Raw genomic sequence first — 22021 nt, 5'->3', positions numbered from 1 at the left:
CCTATATATAACTATTAATTTTCAGCAAGATAACAGATCGGAATCAAAACGAGAGACTAATAATGGGACTGTATATCATATTTCATTATTCAGATACATGCTTGTATGATGGTTCATCTCTTTTGGAAGTTTAGTTTCTTGATTGCAAAAGCAAAGATGAACACAAAGAACGCTGAAAACCCAATAAGTACAGCTACAACAACACCTAGAAAGTCTTTCCTATATCCAAAATATGTGCTTATAAAATGATCTACAGTTTCACCGGAATCAAGGGTGTCCTTGAGGCCTCCAAACTGGGAAGAAAACAATCCATACAAGCTCCAAGAGGTCGGGCTGACCCAATAGAACCATCTCCACCATATTGGAATTCTCTGTCACCGCCAAATAGAACTAATGTTAGTGTATACCATCAGATTGATGAACAAACTCGCGTACACAATGTTCAATAGTTGATATGTATACATTTGTTTATATATATTCACTTACTGTTTTGGGAATGAGAAATCCTGAAATGACATTCCATAATGGGTAGAAGGCGGATGAAACTACAGCAGACATGGTGTTGCTCGGTGTAATTGACACAATCATCATCCCATGGAAGGTGAAGTATAAGAAGGTGAGGTACATGAACAATAGATAAAAAAAGAACTTGCTGACCGTCCAATCAAATCCAACCATGGAGTATACTATAACCCCATATATGATAGTCTGGATCAAAGTGTATGGGATCTCAATGACGGCCTGCAGAAATTAAAAGTTTCATGTTTGTCAAATTTAGGTGGCCTAGATTCATGTACAAGATACAGATCCTTATGTTGCAAGGCAAAAATACAGTGTAAAGTGTTATAGACAACCATCTAATACTGACCAAAAAATGAAAGTGCTGTTGAAAAAATAATATTTAGTGTGAAGATTATATATGAAGCCAACACTCTCCCTCCCATGCTGACATATAGGACAGAACAATGGATTGATCTAACTATGATCTTTGTAGATCGAAGTAGCAACCTTGCAGAAACTTGGTAACAAATAGCATACCTGTCCAAAGGCAAATGGAAAAGCCGAGTACATTCCAGCTGCCGTTTCTCTGTAAGAGACCAACCTCTCAACACATACAACTGGCTGCACTGATAAGGAATTTTGTATACCAATAAAGAGAACAGCAGCGTACATAGAACCCATCGCGCTAAAGAGATCTCTTTGCTTTTGTCTGGAAGGACCATGAAATGATGAATGTCACTCTTGCACATTAAGTTTTACATACATTGCATCACAAAACTTTGGGAAATACTGGTATCTCATGTGTGTTAATTGATATACCTTTTGGAACCAAGATCCCAGAAAAATGATCCAAGTAGTGCAGCCATCATAGCTGTGAAAAGAAGTCTCACCGCAGTGTATTGAGGGTTTCGCCAATACGATACATGCTGTTTCCATAGGCAAGCTAGACACTGGGTGAAGAAAGACTGTGAATATCGTGTTGGGAAGTACAAGTCCTTTGAATTTGGTGCAGGAGTACTTAGTTCTTTTATCAATGCCTTATTTTTCCTAATAGTTCAGATATAGAAATTAGTAGCTGAAACACAAGTATAGCATTATTACATGAATTTTTATAGATATCTTACCTAAGTATTTCTGAATTTTTGTATATGTATGCAAAATCAACCCCAAGAGATGCTTCTTGTGCTGGAGAAGTAACCTCCAACATCCAAGTTGCCGGATTGTAACCATCCTTTATTTTAGAAACTCCACAAATCTCCTAAAATCTCATTAATGTTAGCAGTTGAGTAAAGTATGGCAGATAATTATATATTTATGTATTATACACCTAACCTCAAAGTATTCGATCATCTGGGAAGAATGGTGACCTAAAGGGCCAACATATATTTCTTCACCCCCCGGTTTCAAAAGCAACATCTACAGTAGAATATCAAAATTTTCAATCTTGTAACATTAAATATATAGTATATCCAAAATGTAGCTACTAATACTAATTAACAGTATATCACCTCATCAAAAGCATCAAATATATCAATGCTTGGTTGGTGGATGGTACAAACTACAGTTCTCCCGGTGTCCACTGTATTCCTCACTGTTCTCATTACAATTGCTGCTGCCCTAGCATCAAGGCCAGAGGTCGGCTCATCCATAAATATTATCGAGGGGTTGGCAACAAGCTCTACTGCAATTGTTAGCCTTTTGCGTTGTTCAGTTGAGAGACCATTCACTCCTGGAAATCCAACAAGTCTGTCACTTATTGAGGCCATTTCTACAAGCTCCATGACTTCCTCAATAAACATCTGCAAATCATTAAAGCATGGATATGCTCAACAAGACTTGACTAAACATAATCCATGATTAAAGAAACTATCATCCTAAAGACAGGCCTTCACAAGAAAGAAGGATAGGTCAGAAGCATACCTTTCTGGTTGGGGAATCAACCTCACGGGGCAACCGGAGCCATGCAGAATAAACCAAAGACTCGTAAACAGTGACATGAGGGGAGTGTATATCTGTTTGCTCACAGTATCCTGATATGCGAGCAAATGTTTCTTGCCTTTTTGCATATCCAGATAAGGTGATTCTACCCTCAATATATCCACTTGTCTTCCTTCCTGCCAAGACATCCATGAGAGTGGTTTTTCCAGCGCCACTAACACCCATCAAAGCTGTTAGAACTCCAGGCCTAAAAGCACCACTCACGCCCTTAAGAAGTTCTAGCCGATCCCCAGTTTTGCTTTGATCTTTCATTTCCTGCAAGGACATATATATTAATGTGAAGGATGAAAATGCATTGATTGCATTCATCATTTGCAAGGACATATATATTAATTTGAAGGATGAAAATGCATTGATTGCATTCATCATTTGTAATTGGTTCAATTATTATAAAAGGTTGAAATGTTCTACAATAACATATTTGATTTTGATTTAACGGTAATATTAATAGTGTTTGTAGATATGTAGTTCAAGTTTCTTTCCAGTCACCAAACATTTTAATTAATGAAAAATAGCATTAATACTATTTTTCCTTTACAAAAATTGAAGATACCTTAGGCAAATCAACAGCATATCTGATTTCCTCGAAAGTAATTGAAAGGGGTTCAAATGGAAGAACCATGCCATGCTGCCTAGTAGGATTGCTTGCAACTCTGCTATCTTCTGTTGTGGAGGATGCCTCATTGGATAGTACTGCTTGGGGCATCTCAAGTGCTGCATCCACGAAATTGTCAGAATTGTCAAAACATAGCATTGATAGTATCCATCTGTAGACAGAAATTAATATGCCTAGGTAGTAGGTACTTACGATCAAGATACTGAAGTGCCAAGGTGAAAAGGAAATTCAACAGAAGAATAAATCCAATCAAAGCTACTAATCCAATCCAGTAGAAGCGTGCCTCCGGAAATATGCCTCGATACTTCAAAACCATAACTCCTAATGCTTCTGTTGAGTTGGCAGGAACCTGTATTACAAAATCCCAAGACACATGAATTAACATTTTCCTGAAGATTTTCACCTACTCTAATTGTTCTAGTCTCTAGCTCTATTGTCACAATCGTGAAAAGTTATCCTTGCATACATGTCTCCAACTTTCTCCAAGAAATTCATTGACAGCGATGGCATTCAGTCCATATGTGAATGGTGAGAGCCAATATCCCCACAACAGCCATTTCTTCATATCCTCTGAATAAAAAATAATAACAAAATTAATAAAAAGAAAAAAGACACAAGTTTAGCTTACCATCAGAATTTAATTACGTCCACTACAATAACACATAAAAGCACTGTTATGATTTCTCAGATTAGATTAGACTTCGGCAAGAATTCACCTTGTGATATGACAAAGCCACCCAGACCAAGAATGACAAGTAAAGCACCAAATCCAAATGTATTTGCAATAGTCATGTTCCTTCCTAGTGCCCCTATCAATCGAAACAATCCATTTGCCATCTGGCTAATACACAGCAGTAGAAGGAACTGTTTGAAAAACCTGTTAACAAATTTTCATAATTATATTTGATAACCAATTAACTTGATCTGTCTGACCAAATAAAATTAACCTGAGCGCTGAACCTAAACTTTTAAATGCAATTTCGAAAATACATGTTTCACTTTTCAATTACCTTTCAATGCTCGGATCATAACCTATAGGGTAGTAAGTTATGATCACCCAGATGGAAACGTCCACAAAAGTTATAGGGATCCTTATCATCCATGTGGGTAAAGAGTATGCCCAAGCAGGATAGAACAGATGGTCCCTTTGCTTGAAAAACACAGGCAGTCTAGTGACTGTCATATGAAGCTCAGGAAACCCATTAAGCATAATTGCGAGTAGTGTATAGAATAAAGCTCCCATATAAATCCCACCATCTGCTACTGTGTTCCGGTGCATCTCAGTACGTAAAAATAATGTCATTGTTGTAAGAGCAACTAGAATAAGCTGAAACCAAAACAATAGAAGTATTTCATTTACTTTTATATTTCACTGAATGAAAGATGAACAAAATGTACGTTCAATTTGATTTTGCACCAACTGCAGGTTAACGATCCAAAATTTCACTTTGCATGTATGGAATCACCTGACCAGTTTCCTTAAGATATTAGAACAATGAACATTAAGAGTTTTGCATTTAAATCCACCTCTGGAAAAAGTCCATTACTAACTAGTAATATTCATTACTTCTCAATTCTCACCTGAACCAATTTGAAAATGTAGACAAACGAATTCCTCTTTGTAAGCAAAATTTGTCTGGCCATACAAGCTTTGAACAATTCCTTCTTATTAACACCATACTTTTTAGTTGACAATGCAGCAGGGTGGCCTTCGGACTTGTTAAATGGAATAGAAAGCTCATCACCAACTTTTCTACCGATGTGAAATAACTGCATTGCTTCAGAGAATGCTTTGGTTGTTACAAATCTATAAGGCCTATCCCTATGAGCCCAGTATTGCTCTTGATCTTTTCTTGATGTCACCTGTCATAGAATTAAGATAAATGAGAAGCTTTATTTATATATATCCAATCTCTGTGGAAAACAAAAGGTTGACATAGAGGGAAGAGATGTCATTATATATATGTGTGAGTAAGTTGAGCTACCACTTGCAGGAAATCAGCAACTCCTTTCCTCTCTGGACATTTGAAGCCCATGTACTCAAAGAACTCAAGAACATTCTCACGTGGACCCTGATAAACGATGTAGCCATCCGAGAGGAGAATTATATCATCAAAGAGATCGTATGTCTCCGGTGCTGGCTGCAGTAGAGCGATTAATGCAGTTCCGTTCAGAATGTGGACATATTGTTGTAGTGATTTCACTAATTGCAATGTTGTTGAGCTGTCCAGCCCATTGGATATTTCATCCATCAGAAGCACTCTTTCTGGTCCAACCAGCATCTCCCCTGCAATAATGTATCAACCATTTTTTTGTATAAGAATCAGCCGCAGTTAAACTACCCGGTCACACTTTAAGAAACTGAAAAAAAGAGAGTTGGGGAAGTCCTATATATGCATACCTGTGGTGAGTCTCTTTTTCTGTCCACCAGATATACCTCTGGTCATTTCGTCTCCTACCATAATGTCAGCACAATCTTCGAGTCCCAAAATCTGGAAAAGTTTATTAGCAAAAGTTGGAAAATTTTCTTTTACTGATCAAAACAGGAAGTGTGTGGTTCTAGATTTTATCTTTGTACACAAAGGCACATAATTAACTTGAACGAAGGATACATAGCAGTACCTTAAGAATAAAGTCCGTAACTATATTAGCTTCCTGTCCTTCTAGTGCTGCTGCCTGCAAAAAGTTTAAGATACAGTTCCACATCAATTGCCAGAGATATAAAAATTTTAAGATATATTGTTCTGGTTTATGTATTGTAGCATTAATTAGAATTATAAAACATAGTTTTATACTGTTCTTTCCTATATATACAGCTGTTCTCATACCTTCATGTAGAGATCAAGATCAAGATCTGGCATAATATTTGCAGCCTTTTCTCTCCTTAATAATTCCACCAACATTTCTGAAGTTTCCAAAATGCAGATGAAAAATTAACTTAATTCAGATTCTCTAGATCAAAACTATCAAACCTAGATTGTATATAAATGTCACCTTAACTTTAGGGTGTTTCTCTAGATCAAAATTATCAAACCTAGATTGTATATAAATGTCACCTTAACTTTAGGGTGTTTTAACAGACGTACCATAACGTGGTCCAACACCTTGACATCTAGCTGCAAAAGCCAGTGTCTCTCTCACTGTCAGTTCTGGAATATGTAGATCGTGTTGAGTAACATAAGCTGACATCCTGTCTGATACAAACTCATCCATCTCACTTCCATTGTATGTAACTCTCCCCGAAAACTAATGTCATTCATTAGCGATTACACCAAATTATATAGTGATATGTTGTGAACTAAGCAATAGAAATCAAGTATTGGAACAGAAACACATACGAATAGTGACCTCCTTACTTTTAGATTAGTTTTACCCAGTTTTCCAGACAACGCCAATAAGAACGTGGTCTTTCCAGAGCCAGGTGTCCCTAAAAGAAGTGCCATTCTGCAGAAATCAGACAGACCAGCAATTCATATGTATGAGAAGTGTGCCGTTTGAAGAGTATGTATGTTTGAAGTAGTAATTGTCTAGTTACCTTCTTGGCTTGATGCTCCCACTTACATCATGAAGGATTGGAAATGCTCTCTTTTTACTTGGAAGAATGTGAAAACAATTCAGGAACCCCTTATTTTAAAGAGAAAAACTAAGGTGAATTATTAAGTTACATCATATAAAAAAATGAATCTAAAATAGATATAACCTTGATCCAGGAGATGGTACCTCTAACATATTGATGGAGAAGTTGAACACTGTAGGTGACGACGCCCTGGTTCCTACATAAGCCTCTGCTTCAACATTTAAATGTTCGAACCGCACTTCAGTTGTTGGAAATTCAAGTCCAACTCTGCGTGCATTTCGAATATAATATTAAAGATTACAAGTTACAATCCAATTTCGTCAAAAACTTGCAGCATTCATTAGAGTTAATCAATTACCTATTCATGCGGTCCTTGATCTTGAGCAACAACTTTTCATTATCTTGCTCAACAGTCTGCACCAGCCTCTCCAACAAAGTCTTCCTCTCTCGTAGTCCAAGATTCTTCTTGATATCAATCTCTCTGCTTTCACCGTCCTCCTCTTGACCTTGGCCGAGTAGAATTCCTCTCCTTGTTCGGGAATAGGTAGGTAACCGCTCTACAGCAGACCAGTACGTCGCCATTGTCAGACTGGACTCCTCATCGGCTCCTTCACCGGAAGGAGGCTCGATGATTTCCTCTTCTTCTTGTTCTTGGCTGAATGTGATGTTCATAGCTGAAAGAAGAGGCCAACAGCAGTATCAGGAGTAGAAATCTTAGAAAAAGAGAACAACTTTAATGCCCAAATCTTCATGAAAACAACCAGGAACCTTTTTCGTTTTTAATGAAAAACATTAACGTTTTGAGCTTTGACATTGAGCAAACAGTATAGCAACTTCTCTCCTAAGCAAAGTCATTTTTCTCCCAACCTACTCCCTAAGCTTTTGACAACATTGCGACACGGCTTTATTACAATCCAATGGTCTACAATAAATAAAACTACAGCTTGTCTTTCTCTATTTTGTTTCTCGCTCTCTTGGTCGATCAATTTTTCTATATATGCCTTCGAAATTTGTTCCGATCGAACCGATATGAAAGGGAAAAGGATCGACGTGTAATCAACCACCAAGCCTTCTTCTTGTTCATACGGTCCGGTTGATACTAATTCACTATACTTTTGTTTTCCGATCTGTGAACTCAGCAGATTCACAAGATGATTTTAAGCCTTTCTGTTCTTTGGCCAAATTCGAATGGCTAACCTCCTTCAAGAACCTAGAAGCTATAATTTCTCTTACGGTCTGTTTCAATGAGAAAACGGTGAGATTTATAGGAATTTTAACGATGTCTGTTTAGGGTTTAGAATGCGTAATCAATTAAGAAATTAGTTTAAAATAAATAAAGAAAATTAAATAAAAAAAATCTTGTTTTGAAAATAAATAAAGAACTAAAAATATCAAAATGGCACTTATTTTGGTGAAAATTAGAATTTGGAAATCAAATAATGAATTCGTAGTTTTTTTTTTCACAAAAAAAAAAATTCAAAATTTCAAGTTGAGAAATGTCAAACAAGAGAATTGGCATATTAGCGTTTATGAAATCCTCCTCACTTTCAGTTAAGTTTCATCATTTTTTCACTCACCCAAGCACACCCTTCAATGAAACAATATAAGCACACGGAATTTGATCAAGTTTTTTTTATGACACAATTTGATCAAGTTTGTCCATGAAACAATATACTTTTATTTCGTGTAGTGGAATTTTGTTTCCCTGCCCTGTTTGGTTAAGATTTGAAGGAGTCCATTATGCCCCGAAATCTTAACCCTAAAAGGAGAAGAATCTCCTATTGTATATAGGGAGTGCAACAGTGTTATTGGTGAAGAGGAAAAGACATGGAACTTTCCCCCCTCAACTACTTCTTCAAAAAATTTTTTAGTTCTTTTAATTTTACCGTTATTAATCGTTTTGAATGATTTATTATGAGTATTTTTTATTATTTTTTAATTAAATTTTTTACACCAAATCTTTTGCTTTCCTGATAGTAGTAGATATATTTCAACACCAAAAAATACATATAGAATTCTCGTCCAAAAAAAAAAAACCGCAAAGGATTAAAAATCAATTTCCTAAATTTGGTAGATGTAACAAAATGAACAACTTTTTTGTAATAAGAGAATAATGAGGGAAAATGAATCCTCCAATAGGGATTCATTTCCGGTTATACTTTTTTTGTACTAGATACGATTAATTGCCTAATCCAATAACCATTATATTGCTATTGAAAATTGTTATTATAAATTTCCGATTAGGAAGATTTATGTCACTGCTATCAATCACCCACAAAAATTAATTGTTTACTTATGCCACTAGATGGTTTAGATGCTTTTACATACAGGAAAAAGAAAAAACATACTTGCCGGCCAATTGTTCAAGTGTAACTAATGTCTTGAGAGCACAAAGAACATGACCCTTAAAGTCACAAAAAACAGCACCAAAACCTCTAACACCCTCCTCATGCTTCCAAGCACAAGTAACAAATCAATTTCTAACCATATGTGCTTCTAATCACGTACCCAAGCAAGTTCGAAAGACATTGCTGACCACCATTACCTCCGCTATAGAACTAGAAATGTCAGTGTCAATGTTAGAAGCAAAAGTACAAAGAACATGACACTTAAAATCACAAAAAACACCACCAAAACCTCCAACACACTCCTAGGTGCAGCTGCTATTACCTACAACTGGGGTAATTTGTTAAGAAATTGCCAAGTGTAGGAAGTTAATTTTGGAGGTGCAATGTAGTATCTACGAGTTATATTACAATGCTTCTTACACAATAGAGTGTTTCTATTGGGACCTCCAAATCTGCTCAGTTGACCACACCCTATTATGAATTATTAAATGACATATATAACATCTTATAAAATGACTATTAAGGACAATAATTATACCAAAAACAATTATATTTAATTTCTCTATACTTTTCAATTCAATAATATTATATTACATTCTTTATTATTTTCCTTATCTATTTTTATTTTCCAATTTCACTACATACTCATTAACGCATTTATATATATTTAATAAGAATTAAAACTATAATCAAGATCATGTGACATAAAAGTTCCTATCATCATATAGGTTGAACGCACATTGGTGAGGGATAACAAAAGAAATCATATTATGACCTTTTTTTTTTTTTTTTTAACGAGAGGAGGACTAACTCATCGCCCTCTCTCGGAAATTTATTGATACCTCAAACAAACAGTACAAAGGGATGGAGGACTCAACCAAGGCCAACCCACATCAAAGTACATGGAAAAATGAAGAAACACACCACCTAGGAACATTCTAGAAAAGTCCTGGCAATTGCAAAAGAAAACAATCATAACTAAAGAAGCATAACTAGAACAAAGTGAGGACGTAGGACAACCTGGGAACATTATGAAAATCTATATGCTGGCCTTGATGAATAATCACGGCCAAAGTCCGCAACCAAAAAAGAAGGCAGCGACGTCCACGTGCTCCCACCCTCATGAGACGCACCATAGTTAGCCAAAGTATCAGCGGGAGCATTCCCTTCCCTGAAAATGTGAGAAACATGGAGATGCAAATGTCTTGCAAGAGCCAAACAGTTAGACCATTGCACCCGAAGTCGCCAAGGAACCAGTTTTGGAGAAGCAAAATACCTCAAGACAACTGCCGAGTCCGTTTCGACCCACAAGTACTGCCATTCTTGCAGCTTAGCCACCTTAATAGCTTCAATAAAGGCCAAAACTTCTGCGTCAAGAGCACTAGGAACACATACTCGAGAAGCAAAGGCAAGAACAAACCCACTGTCATGATCCCGGGCTAAGCCCCCAAAGCCAGCGTGATCCTGACTTCTGAATGACCCATGCATCAATGTTGATCTTTATCCATGGAGGAGGTGGAGGCATCCAAGTAACTCTAATAAATTTGGGAACACAAGGCCGCAGCGACGAAAGATGTAAAAACCCAAAGATGGGAGCTCCAGAATGGGAAATGGAAGATGCAAAAGCCAACCCAGCTGACTCCTTCAAAGATGAGATTAGGAAATGCATGAAGTTGCTCAACACAAACACACCTCCATCATGCCGTAGACGGTTTCTTTCATACCATAAACACCACAAAACATTGCACACAGTAATGCGCCAAAGAAGTTTTGAAGAAGTAGAAAACCGTGAGAGTAAATCCCGTGCAAGTAAGCCATGTAATGAGAGTACTTGAGGGAATGGAATACTGAACATGTGAAAGCACCACTTCCAAACATCCAAAACCACCATGCACTCCAAAAACATGTGCCGCCAATTCTCGTTTCCAACACCACAGAAGCTACACCGCGAACAAAGTGAAATCCCCATCCTTTGAAGCCGCTCATCCGTTAGAATTTTCGAATGAAAAATCTTCCAAGAACAAATACTCTTTCGCGGCTGAATTGTAGAATGCCATAATAGAGATCCCCATGCAACCATTGGAGATGGCAAAGCTAGAGTCAAATATGCCTCCTTCGATGTCAAGGTTCCAGAAGAAGAGTCAGACCAAACTAATTGGTCTTTTGTTGGCTCTAAAGGAAGCGTAGTGGAGGTAAGTGCCGCTGCAATCCCAGGAAACACCTGACCAAAGATGTCAGGAAGCGCCCATTTACCATGAACAATGAACTCACTAACTGTATTGTCAAGATTAGCCAACTCATGGGAACTCAAGCCGAAGGCCTCCCCCAAAATCTCTCCCATCCAATTATCTTTCCATAGCCTAACCGAGGCACCATCACCAATTATCCAACGCAGCTTGGTAAGCAAAAACCTCCAAACCTGCCTCAATCCAAGCCAAACTGATGATTTTTTATAATAAGCACAAGGTTGAAACCCAGTTGTCAGAAAACGATCATGCAAAAAACAAGCTGCAGGGGACGCTTTAGAGACAACATCCCACCCCTTTTTAAGAAGAAGAGCCTCATTCAAGACAACAAGGTTTTTAAGACCCAAACCACCTTTATCCTTGGGCTGACAGACCCAATCCCAAGAGACCAAGGCCACACCTTTTTTGAGGGGATCCTCGGTCCAAAAGAAGTTACGAATCCACCGTTGTACCTCCTTCAATAGAGAACTAGGCCAAGAATATATCTGAAAACTATAGATAAGTACACTATGAATGACATAATCTATTAATTGTAGCCTCGCCGCTTGGGATAACAACTTCCCCTTCCAGGCAGTGAGTTTACACCGAATCTTGTCTGCCACTGGCCTTAAATAATCACTCTTCGGCCTACCCTTAAAGATGGGAATGCCGAGATAAGTAAAAGGAAGCTCACCAATTTTAATACCCAAGAGATTCTATATAACAGTCTGCCGATGAAGAGCATGCTTGCCAATGAAAAGAAGAGATTTATTCTTGTTGACAACCTGCCCAGAATTAGCGCCACACTCCTCCATAAAATGAGAAAGTGCACTAAGACCCTCTGGACTAGCCTGCATGAAAACCATTACATCATCCGCAAAAAGAACATGTGAAGGGGGGGAGCACATACTCGGGGTTGCAATGCAATCAATCCTGCCTTCATCTACTATCCCTACGAGTCCTCTACTTAACACCTCCTCTGCCAGAAAAAACAGAATCGGTGATAAAGGGTCACCCTGCCTCACACCCCGTGAGCAAGTAAAGAAGCCACAAGATTGACCATTAACCAAAATGGAGAGATGCGCCGACTTAAGCACACAGTGGACCCAATTAACAAAGGTTCTATCAAAACCAAAAGCTCGAAGAACCCGAAGGAGAAAGTTCCAGTCCACAGTATCAAAGGCCTTAGCAATATCAATTTTGATGGCAATGTTCCCAAACTTACTCTTGTGATCCAAGAGATTCATGCATTCAGAAGTGAGAATGATAGGGTCAGTGATTGACCTACCTCGAATGAAGGCACTCTGATTGGTAGAAATTATTCTCGGAGCAATCTGACTTAACCGATCAGCCAAGACTTTGGTTATTATTTTGAACACAAAATTCGCTAGAGCAATAGGTCTATAATCCGAGATGCCCTCAGCTTCATGGACTTTTGGAATCGGAATAATTAAATTGGTATTGAAGTGCTGAGGAATGAAACCCGTCTAAAAAAAACTACGGATCGCCAGAATCACATCATTTGCAACCACAGACCAACAAGCTTTAAAAAATCCCCCACCAAAACCATCTGGACCAGGAGAACTACCACTGTCCATTGAATTAACAACGAGAGAGATCTCCTCATCGCTTGGGATAGCAATAAGGGACAAGTTTTCTTCAAGAGTAACCAACTGTGGAATTACTCTTTCCACAAGGCCAGAATCAATAATACCCTGATCTCGAGTAAACATAGTTTCATACTACTGAACAATGTAAGCAGCAATAGAATCATGATCCTGCAAGGTAGCCTGCCCATCAAACAAAGAAGAGATAGTTTTATTTAAACGGCGCACCTTAACCATGTTATGGAGAAAAGATGTATTGCGATCGCCCTCTGTAAGCCATTTCACACGAGACTTGTCTCTAAGTAAAGTATGCTGCAATGAGAGCACCAACTGGTATTGGGCAATAGTTGCATCCTCGCTCAAAAAATGATCCTCTGAAGGCCCTAAGTTGGCAAGTTCAGCTTGAATAGCATCCAGGCTACGCCTAGCTGCATCCACCCGTGCATGCACATTACCAAAGTGATTCTTATTCCAACTCTTAAGCATAACTTTAAGAGCGCGTAACTTGGAGCACAAAACAAACATAGGGCAGCCATAGAAATGTAAATCATCCCAACAATCACGAACAAGTTGGATAAAGTTTGGAGCCTGCAACCACATATTTTGGAACTTGAAAGGAGACCGGTGTGGTAAAGAAAACTTTGAAAAAGATAGCAGAATCGGACAGTGATCTGAAGTGGACTTTGTCAAGGTAGTACACTCTAGATCCTGCCAAGCTTCCAACCATTCAGAGTTACCTAAAGATCTGTCCAACCTGACATCAGTCCAACGGTTAGACCAAGTATAAGCAAGGCCCACCGTAGGAATGTCCATAAGTTCACATGTAGTACACATTTGTTGGAATTCTAAGCAAGAGATCAAATTCGGTGGACTACCACCCCGCTTTTCATGAGCACCTAGCACACAATTAAAATCCCCGAGGACCACCCATGGGCCATGAACATAAGTACTGCGGACCTCTCTAAGATCATTCCAGAGCAATGTTTTCAAAGGCGATTCCTGTGCGCGCACGGGGCGCGCTTCGGTGTGAAGCGACCGGAAATTGCCTCGCTAGTCCAAACTAGGGCGTGCTACTGGAAAAGCGTACCAAAAAGCGATGGGGCGGCCATTTTTGCAGAAATTGAGCTCTGATGCGGCAGGAGGCGGAAGGTAGAAGATGAAGTCGACTGGTTTTTTTTTATTTTTTATTTCTTCTGATCAAAACGACGTCGTTTTGATAAGTAACTTTCTGAAAAAAAAAAAAAAAAATAAAAAAAAATTGGGCCAATCCAATGGAGGTAGTCAAGTAGGAAACATGCAAAAGATAATGGCCCATTTACATTTAGCCCCAATAGCCCAAATAATTCAATAATTTGATACTTTATTTATTAGATTATATTTTTATGTGTTTTCATATTATTTATAAATGTAATATATTAGAATAATATTTGCGGGAAAGGCGGTCGCCTCAACGCCTTGAGGCACTCGCCTCGTGAGGCACTAGCAAGACGCCTTCGCCTTCGCTTTCGCCTTTGAAAACATTGTTCCAGAGAGCCCTTCTGCCAACTGTAGAGGTTTTGCCGTATACAACGGTAAAGATGCACAACAAGCCATCAATCATACAGGAAAATGTAACCTGCTGAGAAGTAGATGATAGAACAGTAGGTTGGAGAGCTGTTGTGTTTTTGGCTCATTGATACAATCTGAAAATTAGGATGCAGAATTCAAATCCAAGTCTAGAAAGGAAAGAGGTTTGCGCGCAGCTTTTCTATAAGTTCTAGGAAAGTTAGTCTTTCAAGTTCTATTAGGATTTGTATTAAAAGCTTAGTCTATTAGGGTTAGGAATCCTAATCCCATGTTGTATCAGCAGCCTCTATGCCCTATAAATAGGAGCTGCAGTCAGTTTTCTGATATAGAAGACAGAAAGTGCAGAAAACTGAGAGTCAAGGTGATAGAGAGATAAGAACTAGTCAGAGGGGTTTGAGGGATCTGCAATAAGTACTTGTAAACACCTAAATTCTTCATAGTGCTAGTGAATCTCTCAAGAGAGATCACGAAGTGGACGTAGGCTAAAGTTTTGGCTGAACCACTCTAAAATCTGCTGGGTTGTTTCTGTTTTCAGTTCATCTATTTCTGATTTTGCTTTTGTAAAACACAAAGATCCTAAAGGGGGCTTTCACAATAAGTGGTATCAGAGCCGAAGGTTCGGCTGGGACACCTCATCATTCAAGGTGGAGTCAATTAGATGGTTAAGGTGTTAACTCAAAGTGCATTAGGTGGAGCCAGCTCGGGAAAATTTCTAGCAACGTGGAGCGGGTCAAAAACTCAAGAAAGTCCTAATCGAAGGTAGTCGATAGGTGGAGTGACTCGGAGGCTAGGTGGTGCGAGCTAGACTCAGGAAAAATCCTAATCAAAGGTGGAGTTGCAAGAGACCAGGATATGACTCAAGGGAATGATGGTTGGTGAGAGTGTATATCTCACTAAGGTGGTTCGTGGTGTCAACGATCGTGCTTGTTCGTCGTTCGTGGTATTCGTTCGCCGAAGGTTTGCATGTTGATCGTGGTTGTTCGTCATGGCTTCAAGTATTGCCTCATAGTTTGAGGTGGAGTAGTTTGACAGAAAAGGAAGTTTCACTCTTTGGGTATAAGTGAGTGAAAGACATCCTAGTTCAACGGGGCTTAGTAAAGTGTTGAAGGGAAAGGATGTGAAACCGGAGAAGACAGCGGATAATGCACGGAAAACTGTCGGGGATTTAGTGATCATAGCAGGTCTAAATCCAGAGGCAGGAATGCTACAAGTGTCGTGACTAGGGTCATATGAAGCGAAAGGCTTGGATGGCATTGCTGTAGCAAAAACCAATTTTCATATGGAGATGCTCTCACAATCTCCATAGGTGACACATGTTCTTTGACTGGATATTAGATTTGGGATTGGCGTACTTTGGGTGGTGTGACAATGTCCCAAAGTTACAGAGGAATTTGATATTCAGGAGCTAGTTGGTTTCCAAAGGCTATAAGTGTTTATAGCAGGTGGAGCCGAAAAAAATCACACATGGCGGTACGGTCCTCATACAGGGAGAACAGTGTGGTAGGTATCATCTGGTATGTCAGACCTCAATGGATAATGGGAAACAGGAGTGCGCATAGGCGAGTCTCGTTTGCGGGTACAGCAGAGACGTCGTTGACAAGTTTCCGAGTTCAGATGATGGTGAGAAGGAAATCCTGCTAGGGAAGGGGTTGTTTTGAGGTCCCTCTTCAGAGTCAGCTGTTGATTGTTGATTCGGTGCATTTACACATAGGATTGGCCGTTACGAATCAGGGAGGACCACAATTTGATTCAGGCTATGTGTTGCTGGTACAAAAAAAAAAGGCCAATGGTTAAAGATGGTGCAAGGGAATTTTGCATGGCATTCTCATCAAGGTGGAGATTGTTAGGATGTGATGAGAATTAATTAGGAAAGGCAAGTCCTAGTTGGACTTGGTTAGTCTTCCTAATTGGACATGGTTGATGTCAAAGTTTATTCCTATAAGGAATAGGATCTTTCTCCTGTACAAGAAGGTTTGGTTTTCCTACTACCAATTGGATTATAATTGGGGTGCCTATATATAGAGGGCATGGGTAGTAAACCAAGGTATGGTCGGTGCATGCGATCATCAACAAGAGAGTGTATATCTCTTGGGTAAGGGAGCAGAGATGTCAAGAGTGAATACAGCTCTTGGGTGAGAGTGAGTTCTTGGGAAATTCTATGAGTATGGGTGTACAAGGGTTATGGGTTTGGGTTATGGTGATTTAGCTCAATGTATCTTGTACTGTAATTATTCTCATAGTGAAGAACAGGTATCTCTCGGGAGGACGTAGGCATAGATTTATGCTGAACCTCGTTAAATCTCGGTGTTCTCTTGTTGCTTGTCTTGTGGTTTGTTACTTTTCTATCGGTCTACTCTGTGAGCCTTGACGGGAAGGATTCTAATTTTCTTAACAACGGTAAAGATGCACAACAAGACATCAATCATACAGGAAAATGTAACCTGCTGAGAAGTAGATGATAGAACAGTAGGTTGGAGAGCTTCATGACATAGAACCCATAAATTGGGAGCTTGCAAACCCCTATCATTAGTAGCAAACGGAAAGAGACCCAACGACCTCCAAAAAGACCTGTTTATAGAGTTAATTGGAACAAAAGGTTCAGATAAAGCCACAAAACAAGGACGATGCACACGTACCATCTCTATTAACGCATTCTGAGTGTCATCATTGGCGACGCCACGCACATTCCAATATAGAACCTTCATAAAAAAGATTTCTGCTTTGCTCCCTTTTGCACAAGAGCAGTAACACACTTATGAGCAGGAACTTTTAAGCTGGACTTTTTAATTTGTTTCTTAGTTTTCTTGGCGACAACTGGCGTGAACTCACCCTCCTCCCTCGCTGAAGTATCATCGCCAAGCACCCGGTTTATCTGCATAGAGTCACAATCAAAAGAAACTAAAGAAGCTCCACTGCCTTTGTCAACCACCGGCGACGTATTAATACTTGCAGATTGAGCCACTTCTATCGCTGCCGGCTTTAAAACTTCCGGGACAAGCCTCTGAAAGCCTGGAGGTACGCTAGCGAAGGAGGAAGCCTGATCAGAAATCTGTTGCTCGGCCTGCACATGTGCAAGCCTTCCATCCACCATACAGGTCTCTTTATCTACATCAACCTGAACTGGAGCAACAGATGAACTGATCACTTGTACATTAGCATCAGTCTGATCACGTAAAGGAGGCCCTGAATTTCTGGCGCCCCTTCTCCTTGACCTCCGAGTGGAGGAACGGCCACGGTGGGAGGGAGTAGCCGTAGAAGCAATAGGCCCAGCTGGGTGCACCACTCTGCATTTGTCACTCAAATGCCCGACAAGACCACACTTAGAACACACACTCGGGAGAGCGTCATATTCAACCCCTACAAGAACCTGCTCTCCATTTGCACGAGTTACACGGAGCTGCTGAAGAAGAGGCTGAGATAAGTCAACATCCACTAGAACCCTCGCGTAGAGACCAACAGATCGATCAGTAGTTCTCGGATCCAACTTTATGGGTATCCCAATTCCCCGCGCAATTTCAAAGAGAATCTGCTGCTCCCAAAACGCAAAACCCATATCCCAAAGTCGAACCCAGACTTGCGCAAACGTGTTCCTGTACGTTGAAGGGGAGAACTTTGGCGTCCACTTTATCAGACGTAGGAGCCCTTGCTGCAACGAAGATGTGCCAACTGCCCAAACTTTCTGCATATCCTCCAAGGACTGAAACTGAAGCATGAAGAACCCCCTTCCCAAGGGAGTGACAGACCAATTACTCAAACCCGGCCATAGAGCCTTAAGCTGGGACGTCACCTCGTGGGATCTTAGAGGGGAGGTTTTTGGTGGGAGGACGACTCGACCAACCAGATAGGTCTTACAACGCTCCAATCCACGGAGGTAAGGGTCCTCCGATATCTGCACAGAGACAACGCCGTTGTCACGAACGGGAGTGGGCAGCTCGTCTATGTTGAAGTCAAGTGGAGGGGAAGGCAGCTCTGATAGGAGGGAGGCAAAGGAAGGCTTAGGGGGGTGGGGTGACGGCTGGGGGTGCGCCGTGCCGCCGCCGTGAAGGTAGGGCAGGTGTTACAGGGGCTAGGGTTTCTAGGGGGTCTGGTCTTTTGTAATCTCTCCACTGAAAAACTTTATTAAACAAGAGAGCTAATTAATCCAAAACGAAAATACAAACAGTAATGCAGTTTGCAATCAGTACTATACTGTAAATTTGCCCCAGCCATTTAAGTGCTTAGCCCTTCATATTATGACCTAAATCTTAGTCTAATAGATATCTATATTTGAAAAAAAAAAAAAAAAAAAAAAAAAAAAAAAAAAAAAAAAAGAGCTAGCCCTAAAAAGAAAATCTAAAAAACTATTAAATAATTAAGGGTCTTTCTAAATGTACCCAGCAAATTTCTATGTATAGCCAGCTACTTATTTATATTTAAAATATTTATTAAACCCAGCAAATATTCCCAAAATACCCATCCAAGTAAACTGATGCTCATGCGATTTGTTCCCAAAATCAAGAAAACAAACCCGATCTCTCCAATCAACGTCAGATTCCACCAATTTGATGATCTTCTCCAAGCCATACCTAAGATTTGATCCACCAATTCTTCCTCAAATCGCTATGAGAGGAAAGATGTGATTACCGCTAAATGCATATGAACAAATTGCAATATATGAGAGTACAGTTAGAAAACTGAATATCCCCTGTTGTCTAAATGAGATTGCGGTTGTGAAAATTTCCAAAATATTCCCTGTGATTTGTTCATCTTCTCAAATTTGATGTTTATGTACCCAGCTAAATGAATATATATGAACAAATCGCAATGAGAGGAAAGATGAGATTATAGTTGTTAGAGAAGAAAAGGAGTAGGGACTCGTGATGATATTTGGGATAGAGACCCAGATCCAACCTCTACAACAGCCAAAAGACTTCTACTAGTTCTAGTTCATACCCATAATCATGATTATCCATGAGCTCCATCAAATTCTTATCCTAAGTCTATATATATATTCATTTCAAGAGATTAGAATTCAAAGTCTCTATCCTTATTGAACAAGATCATACGTTTTAAAATTAATACCAATATCACCAATTGACTAGAGGGAATAGTTAGGGTTACCTAATTTTTTTTTCCCCGTCTCGAGGAGTACCATTAATGAAGGATGTTTGCTGGGTGCATGGTTTTGTTAAAGATGGAGGGTATTTTGGGAAACTTGTTGGATTTAAGTAGATTTCTAAAAATAATATTTAAATATAAATAATTGGCTGGGTTCACTAAGTAATTTGCTGGGTACATTTAGAAACACCCATAATTAATCATGAGGTACAGAAAATAGAGAAAATAATTAAACATTAAGAAAAATTACTCTTCATTTTTTTTTTGCACATCTACAAGAGAAAAAAAAAGTAAAAAAAAAAAACAATTCTTTTTTATTAAAAATTAATTTTTAAAGCCCAATACCTTGTGTTTTTCTTTTTTATTGGATAAGAGATTTATGTAATCTAATTAAGGAATGAGTATGTAATTAATAGTATGTTTGCAAATTATATGAGTGAGGTTATTTCAGGAACTTGAGTGAGGCTTAGTGAGTAAATTTAGCATTTGAAAATTTAATAAGAGGTGTAAAAAGCAAGGAGGTCAAGTGAGTAAATTTGGAGGTTCAAATAGAAAAACTCATATGGATTTCGTTTGGTAACATGATGGTTCATTGCAATAAATTATTATGTTGTTTTTGTTTTATCTTTTTTAATTGGACAAAATACTGTTTACTCCCTATACTTATAAGGAGTAGACGTTTCAGTCCCTTGCATTTCAATTTCACCTAAAAAGTCCCTAAACTCTCCAATTTCACCCAATTGGTCATTGTCGTCAATTTTCCGTCTAAATCTCCTTTAAACTGCTGACGTGGCAATGCTTACACCCTGAAATGTCTATTATACCCTCACTTATTATTTTCTTTTATATTTATTTATTTCTCTCTCTCTCTCTTTTTCTTTTTTTCTTTTTTTCTTTTTTGCTTTTTTTCTTTTTTGCTTTTTTGCTTTTTTTCTTTTTTTCTTTTTACCTACTCTTCTTCTAGCTTTCTCTCTCCTCTGTTTATCTCGCTCGTCTTCTTCCAAAAACAACCAGCTCTCTCTCCATCTCCAGACCTTCAATAAAGAAGAGAAAGATTCAAAACTCAAAAAAACAAAAAGGGTAGAGAGAGCAGAGGAGAGGAGAGGTCATATTATCTTTCTTCAACATGATCACCCTCCATTAACCAGCACCGACTCCAGCTCCCTGGAATTTGACTTCTGAAGGCTCCAAAACCCATCTTGCCCGCAACTTGATCTCACCTCTGCTGATGAGCTATTCGTCGACGGTGTCATTCTCCCTCTCCGCCTCGTCCCTACCCACGAGAAGCCGCCCGACCAGAACCTACGACCCAAATCAGAAGAGATTTCTGCTCTGGACCCAGAACCAGAGGCCCTGGTGTCAACTACAGCTCCGGTGCTGACCGCATCGAAGCGGTGGAGGGACATGTTCAAGAAGAAGAGTGAGAGTAGTGAGAAAGAGAAGGAGAAGAAGGAGCGGAAGAAGGAGAACTGTTTTCGCGGAGCAGATCCGCCGGAAATGCTTGTACCCGACCCAAATTCGGGGCTCCGGGAGGTGAACAACGCCGTGTTCAAGGAGCATCAATGTACCTGATACTCATACTAATCAGGTCTGGATTTGAGCCACAATTTCATATTCGACCCCTCTTTTGAGTCTTTTCAAAGCTTCACAGTAACCCAATAACTACAGCCAATGCCATGAAACTCAAACTACACACCTTACTGTTCTCTCAATCGTCTCAAACTTTCTTCTTCTTATTGATCGCCGAAATCAATCTCGGCTTTCATCGCAAATCCTAAATCATGTCTGGCGGGTTTTTTAGGGTTAGTTTGTTTAATGATTCTGAATTGCTTTTGCTTCCTTGTTTTTGATTGGATTCAATATCTGTTGTTACTCAGATCTTCTCCAAAATTCTTAATTTCGATTGATTTAGTATCTGATTAGGTGGTGTTTCTTTTGAATTGTGTTCATCAAGGTACGTCAGCTGATCAGGACACGAGGTTTTCTAATGAGCAAGCAAGCTGCTGAACTGAAATCGCAGAAATTCGCACCTGAATTGGAACATTTTGTTCGTTTTCAATCCCTATTTGTTGTTCAATTTAGTTTACATTGGTGGGCTTATATGTATTTATTAATGTGTGAGAATTGGGTGAAATTGGAAAGTTTAGGGACTTTTTAGGTGAAATTGAAATGCGAGGGACTGAAACGTCTGTTTGGCTCCAATTTTGTTGCAGCTGGTCAACAGTCTCTTTTCTGCGTGGGTGTGCCAGCACCGTTCGGGTGCGGTCGTCGGGGGTGTCCCTTGACCTGACTTCTTTCAAGCGATTGTAGACGAGGAGAGCACCAACCTCGTCGTGGGATTCTTTATGCCTCGTGGCGAGGACTTTTACTGAGCTTCTTGAAAATCACAATCTATACTCGATGTTGTAGATCGAGCAGAGCGAGAACCACTAGGAAGTAGAGAGAACTTGCTAAAGCGTGACTTTAGCTTGGCTGGTTTGCGAGGG

The 22021-nt window shown here is 39.4% G+C and overlaps 1 protein-coding gene and 1 pseudogene across 1 annotated transcript; one reads left to right on the top strand and one right to left on the bottom strand.

Annotated features, from left to right (window-relative positions):
• Nucleotides 1–113: 113 nt before the first annotated feature.
• On the bottom strand, nucleotides 114–6558 carry LOC133743870 (pleiotropic drug resistance protein 1-like). The gene is made up of 20 exons (XM_062171938.1): nucleotides 6472–6558; nucleotides 6202–6361; nucleotides 5944–6020; nucleotides 5738–5791; nucleotides 5517–5607; nucleotides 5101–5402; nucleotides 4697–4978; nucleotides 4126–4442; nucleotides 3832–3911; nucleotides 3582–3685; nucleotides 3308–3464; nucleotides 3053–3213; nucleotides 2422–2754; nucleotides 2010–2300; nucleotides 1834–1917; nucleotides 1626–1759; nucleotides 1321–1548; nucleotides 1039–1210; nucleotides 487–741; nucleotides 114–371 (listed from the first exon to the last, which is right to left on the bottom strand). The coding sequence occupies exons 1-20, from the start codon at nucleotides 6556–6558 to the stop codon at nucleotides 114–116; spliced, it is 3627 nt and encodes a 1208-aa protein (XP_062027922.1).
• Nucleotides 6559–19574: 13016 nt separating this feature from the next.
• Nucleotides 19575–21446, top strand: LOC133744710 (uncharacterized; annotated as a pseudogene).
• The last annotated feature ends 575 nt before the right edge of the window (nucleotides 21447–22021 follow it).

This window comes from Rosa rugosa, chromosome 4 (genome assembly GCF_958449725.1).
Source record: "Rosa rugosa chromosome 4, drRosRugo1.1, whole genome shotgun sequence".
Lineage (NCBI taxonomy): Eukaryota > Viridiplantae > Streptophyta > Magnoliopsida > Rosales > Rosaceae > Rosa > Rosa rugosa.
This window is presented reverse-complemented; position numbering and strand designations above follow the sequence as displayed.